The sequence below is a fragment of the Juglans microcarpa x Juglans regia genome, chromosome 2D (assembly GCF_004785595.1).
Source record: "Juglans microcarpa x Juglans regia isolate MS1-56 chromosome 2D, Jm3101_v1.0, whole genome shotgun sequence".
NCBI lineage: Eukaryota > Viridiplantae > Streptophyta > Magnoliopsida > Fagales > Juglandaceae > Juglans > Juglans microcarpa x Juglans regia.
In genome coordinates this window covers 12727663-12733680 of record NC_054596.1, presented here as the reverse complement: position 1 = coordinate 12733680, position 6018 = coordinate 12727663, and the positions used below count along the sequence as shown (strand labels likewise).

The window sequence follows — 6018 nt, the reverse complement described above, 5'->3', positions numbered from 1 at the left end:
GTTGGAGTAGAACCCGTTTGTCTGGAGTTCTACGGAGGCTCAGTCAGAGATAGACAGATACTTGACAGCGGAGCTTCAACCATTTTCATGAGACTTTGATATATTAAGTTGGTGGAAGGTGAATGCTGTGAAGTATCCCGTCCTTGGAGAGATAGCCTGCAGTATTTTAGTCATCCTTATTAGCACTGTAGCCTCAGAGTCAGTCTTTAGCACCGGAAAACGCGTATTACATTCATTATGGAGTTCATTAGCTCCTACCACTGTGAAGGCTTTGATTTGCACGCAGAATTGGATTGCGGGAAGTCCAATTCATGTTCCGGATGTTCTTCACTATAAGGAGGCTAACGTCGAGGAGAAGGATGGTGATCAGCCTAGATCTGGTAATCGTGGAACTAAAATTTCATTTTCTTATTTTAATTTATTTATTTTAATTTAATTGGTATTAATTTCAAATTTAATTGTTATAGTGATATATGAGACGACGTCTACGGCTACTTCCGATACAGTATGACTTTGTCTGTATTGGACTCATCATTGCCAATTTGCCATGGTTTGCACAATATGCATGTATTTTAAATTTTTGTTTCATGTTTATAACTTTATAATTCTAATTTCTTTTATTTTTAACTTATTAATATTGCAAGTTTTATGATCTCAACACAACTCAGTGAACTCACCGCCAACCCAAATTGATCTAATTTAAAATGTTATGATTTTGTTAATTTAAAATTAATTGTAATGTTGCTACAATAATTAGTAATACAATTTGTAATATTTACTATTTTTAGATGAGTTTGTAATATTATAATAGTTTATTAGTTCTCTTAATTTGTATAATTGTAATATCTTAGTACCTTAGTGATGATTATTAATTAATACTTAATAGTATTAGTTGAAATTTAGTATATAGTTATTAGTTAATATTTTCTATCCAATATCTATATAATTTATTTTTTATTTTTTTGCAGTATATTTATTTTTGTAGTTAAATTTTGAGTCTAAAAACAAGTTTAAATGAGTTTCTGAACCATTTTGCACCCAGATAACTAAATTGGGCCAAAGATCCAGTGAAAGGGGGCTGGGAGGCGAATAGTTAGAGGTCCAGTGGACGGGGTGGAGTGTGGGGAAAAAATCCTCGCCTCCACCCATTCAGGAACAGGGAAGGGGTGGCTCTGCTGTAGTACCCCTAGATTATAAAAAATAATAATAATAAAATAAATAAATAAATAATCTAATTCGAATGGTGGTGGCATGTAATGACCCGGTCCGCAGTACCCACGCCCGTCGCCCAAAAACCCAAAACCAGCCTAATGATGAAAAAAAAAAAGACCAAACGTTGCCTTTTGTGGGTTAAGCCTAAAACCCTATTCCTTCTTCCCCCATCCCCGATCTCCTCTTCCCTCAGTTGTCGCCCCCCCACTTCTCCGTCGCCCCCTTCATCCCACACACAAAGGCCGCCGCGAGCCATCGCACCGAGCAGCCAACGCCGTTGTCGACTACCACCGGTAAGTCCTCTCCGTCTGCCTCCCTATCTAACTCTCTCCGCTTGTATCCCTCTCTCTTCTCCGAGATATTTTTTCCCGTTGTATGCCTCACACCGACGCCCTCCGTCCCTGGTTTCCGTCGCCGATGCCTCTTTAATTCCCTCTCATTCTTGTACGCTCCCGTTGTACGCCTTACACCGAAAGTAGCCTTAAGCTAAAACCCTAAGGTTTTTGGTTGACCAGTTCAGGCGCTCTCTCTCTCTGTGTGAAGAAGAACAAGAATGACCAAGTTCAGGAAGCTAAGTCGACCTACGGGTCACCGAATGTCCATGCTCAGGTTCTTGTTTCATTTAAAAATATCACTCTCCATAGGAATAGCTCTCATTTTCCGTACATATCTTGAAGTTCCTGTTCATCCTTTTTTGTGATTTTATTTTTTAGGACAATGGTGTCCCAATTGGTGAAGCACGAGCGCATCGAAACCACTGTTGCCAAGGTGCCCTCTTTCTTTCTTTTCCTTTTCTTTTCCTCGACGGTTTCACCATTTCAAGGGGTGTGAGATTTTATTTTGATGAGTTTTATATATTTTCATGATTTTTTCTTTTTAGTGTTGTGTTACTCTTCTTTAACTTGACTTTTTTTTAAGTTCTCAAGAGCCATAATGGATGTAGAAAATGAAAACTTTTGTTTCTTTTAATCGGATAAATTGTAGTGGGATTTTCTTAGTTTTTCCCTTGTTTTTTAATTCACAGGCAAAAGAAATTCGGCGCCTTGCAGATAATATGGTGCAGCTTGGAAAAGAGGTTCGTGTGACTTGCCAGTTATGAAATTTTTTGGATTGCTAGGATTAGGAAGCTGCTTTTATTCTCTAGTTCGTGCAAATATTCTTGTGTGAAATTAAGTCCCAAACTGGGTAGAGAAGTTTATTTATTGGAACATGATAAAAGTATGTGTCATGACCCGCATGACAGGAAGGGAGAAAGGGGGGGAAAATAAAGAGACTTAGAGAAAGGAAGCATATTACTAATTGTTAAAGAATTGTACTTTTTCACCAGCATGTTTTGTAATACTCCAAAGAAAACGTAATAGAAAATATGCAAGAAAATGATGGAAAGTGATAGAAAATTCTGGAATTACTGTCAAATGTAGGGATACAGCTCACTTAGAGGGTAGCACCTCCAGGAAACATGAAAAGATGAATTGGGATATTCTGGTTATTCCTCTAACAAACCTCTGCTACGGCATATAACAAACTCCAGACACCTATTCCACTACCTGGCTCTCAGCCAATTGGAAAATAGAAATAAAAATACTACTCTGTGCGTAATACAAAATAACAACTGATAGCAGAGACTTGGGCCCGCTACAGCCTCATAGGCCTGTAACCAGTGCTCACCCTTGCAGATCTTTTCTTCATTTTATTAAGGCCCCATGCTCACTGAGGCCCACGGCTCACGACACCCACTTCACTTCACACAACACCCACTTCACTTACTCTTCTCTGAACTCCATCACTTTACCCAAACCCTTGCTTCTTCTGTAATGCCGTGTAACATGTTTTGTCTGGATGATATGTGTGGGTTTATTGTCACATGTTATTGTCCTCAGGTTGAGCTTAATTGCTTTCCCCTTCCCTTTATTGTGTTATTTTTTTCCTGAAACCTTTAATCATCTGCTGAATTTGGTTTCATAGGATGACTCCTAGGATTCTGTGGAACGTGACTTTTTAGGTGAAGAAATTGAGCTGTTGAGTTTGAAGCCATAAAGACCTTCAGATTTAACAATGAAGCAGCATTTATTTGCATGTACAAAGGAAACATATAAAGATCAAATAAATCATTCACATTTTCAGAATTACGACTTTGTCATGTCTGCATTCAAAGTCTCACCTTTGAATAGTAGGGTTCTCTGTCATTCACCAGACAGCAAGGATCCATTAGAAATTGGATGTGAAGGCCAAACTCAAGATGTTTTAACAACATTTGAAAGATCAATTTGGAGTTTTAATTAAGGATTGAGTGCAAGGTTTTGATAACTGTATAAGGAGCCATATGCTTCAACACCTCATGTTTTAGCCTTAACCTCGTAGGTAATTCACAAGTGACGGAAGCACTTTTTTTTTTTAAAGGTAGTGTGGGCCATATTCTAAGCTAAAAATAAGAGCATAAGATCATCAAAAGGAAGGTGGAAGTGAACATCCTGTAGTAGGAGAAGCAGGGTGGTAGAAGGTGATCAGATGTCTTAGATAATCTAACCATAAATTATTATGAAGCCTCTCTACGTTGCACATGGAAATAAGCAATTGGAAATATCTATAGCTGGTAAACACTTACATTAACAGTTATCTACAATAGCTAATAAGCAATCAGTGTAAGCCTTTATACGAAAAGATAAAAGAAAAAATAATTTGCTAGTATTTGGATTTTACAAGAAATTAGAAATGGTTAAATAATATAGACCATTCTTTTTCAGAAAATAATCTCCGAGAATCTATTATCTTGAAATGTAAAGTTTTGGATGTGCAACTTCCTGAAATGAGGGTTTGCGCATCAAAATTGTAGTATACAAATGCGCTTGGAACTTTTTTTTTATCAGTAACAAATGTCCTAGTAAACTTTGAAGTGGAGTGCCTTACAATGTGGTTACTTCTCTAGTTGGGTGCTTCCAATGTGCATTTTTTTTTTTTTATGACGGGGGAACCACCCCACAGCAGAGCGGACTCACCCATGGAACCTAAACCCCCGGGGAATGCATTTTTTCCTTTTTAATACTAGACTATCACAAAATTGCTTACATGCATTCATTGTTATTCTAATATTGATGTATAGCATGAAGTTGTGATTTCAGGATTACCTGATCAATCACCAACAATGAATTTTCTGACTAGTATTCATAAGTATGAATTGGAATCCTGTAAAACACTGTTAATTTTTTTAGTTGGGAAGTTCAGATATGATAACACCATGTTTGGGTTTTCATTATTGGAACGCATCCTTGCTTTCTAATGTACTTACATTCTTCTTAGCAAAAACAAAAGTATTTAGATTCTTGTGTTCTAATGTATTTTGATCCTTTTCATAAATATCACAGGGTTCCCTCTGTGCAGCTAGGCGCGCTGCTGCTTTTGTGCGAGGTGATGATGTCATTCACAAGCTATTCACCGAACTGGCTTATCGATACAAGTAATTCACTAGTTCTCAAACCTGCTACTTTTTTCGGTCAGTCTTGTAAGTACTACATTGGGCAAATGTTATGTGTTGCAGAAATAGAGAAGGTGGATATACAAGACTGCTACGGACTCGTATTCGAGTTGGTGATGCTGCCCCGATGGCATATATTGAGTAAGGCTGTAATTTATTTGTTGACTGTAGTTTTTGTTTGACTTGAGAGGCTCCCTGTATAAGCTTACAGCTATATATTGATAGACATCACATTATCTTATTCTCTACTTTGTGCCAATATTCACTGTCCACTCACCAATAATTTAGTGCAAGGCTTCTTAGTTAATGAAAAATGCAGCTTTGAATTTGTGATTCCATTTGATTGGCTTCGTGTGGTAAGAATGCATTTGGTATCCTAGGTTAAGCTTCATTTGAAGGGATGTCATAGCCAACAATATTTTTATTTTCTGTTTGATGGTCAGATTCATCCTTGACGCTCTCGATTTCTTTATTGTATAATGTTGAAGTGATGAAGCTAAACTTTTAGCCCCCAATCAAGCTCCCGTTTGCTCAGAAACACACTTGTCCACTGATTTAATGTTTTGATATACTTTGATGAGGTTGCTTGTATTATCTAATCAGATAGGTGCCATTGAACAGGTTTATTGACCGAGATAATGAACTTAGGCAAGCAAAGCCCCCAAATCCTCAACCACCTCAGAAAGCGCCCCTCGATCCCTGGACAAGATCTAGGGTCAGCAAGCAGTTTGCACCACCAAAAGAGGATATATCGGAGTCTTGAGATATGAAAGTCTCATGCTGTAGAGCCGCATGTTATAACAGAGAAATTTTGTTTCATACTTGAGTAGCGTGGAGCCATGGCTTTATTTAATTGAGTGCTTTACGGTTTTGAATAAATGTGGTGTGTAAACGGTAGCTAAACAATTATCAATTTAGCTGTTTCTGTGTTGAGTTTTGCATTGAAATAAGCTTTGTAATATAACTGTGAATGCTTCCTTCTCATCAAGCTTCGATTTAGGCAATTTGATTTAGATTTCCACGAGAGGCTCTGCGTTAGCCTGTGTGCAGGTCTGTGCTTGGGGTTATCCGACAGAAGTTGACCCTCATCCTAAGCAATTTATAATTCCGACAGTGGAAATATACAATTAGAAATGCTTCGTATATATCGTATGGTGTCCAAGAATGTAATTGAATCGGACACGACCTCGTAGAAGAATATCGAACTGTAAAAGCTATAAATAATAAAGCTTGGTCCTTCCTTTAGGTTTAGAGCGTAGAATGGCATAAAAAATAGGGGAGGTAACCTTGCATGGAAGGCGCAGGACTCCTTTGATTAGCCCATTTGTTGACAC

At 37.8% G+C, this 6018-nt stretch overlaps 1 protein-coding gene across 3 annotated transcripts; it reads left to right on the top strand.

Moving 5' to 3' along the window:
• Nucleotides 1-1357: 1357 nt before the first annotated feature.
• Nucleotides 1358-5631, top strand: LOC121250941 (50S ribosomal protein L17). Of its 3 annotated transcripts, none has more exons than XM_041150206.1 (7): nucleotides 1358-1505; nucleotides 1692-1821; nucleotides 1926-1980; nucleotides 2237-2287; nucleotides 4575-4666; nucleotides 4748-4825; nucleotides 5306-5631. In XM_041150206.1, exons 2-7 carry the CDS (start codon nucleotides 1766-1768, stop codon nucleotides 5445-5447), a joined length of 474 nt encoding a protein of 157 aa, XP_041006140.1. In that variant the 5' UTR covers nucleotides 1358-1505; nucleotides 1692-1765; the 3' UTR covers nucleotides 5448-5631. The 3 variants fall into 3 exon arrangements, with proteins under 3 accessions (XP_041006140.1, XP_041006139.1, XP_041006141.1); XM_041150205.1 differs by having other exon boundaries at nucleotides 1360-1505; nucleotides 1728-1821; XM_041150207.1 differs by having other exon boundaries at nucleotides 1386-1505; nucleotides 1733-1821.
• Nucleotides 5632-6018: the final 387 nt, after the last annotated feature.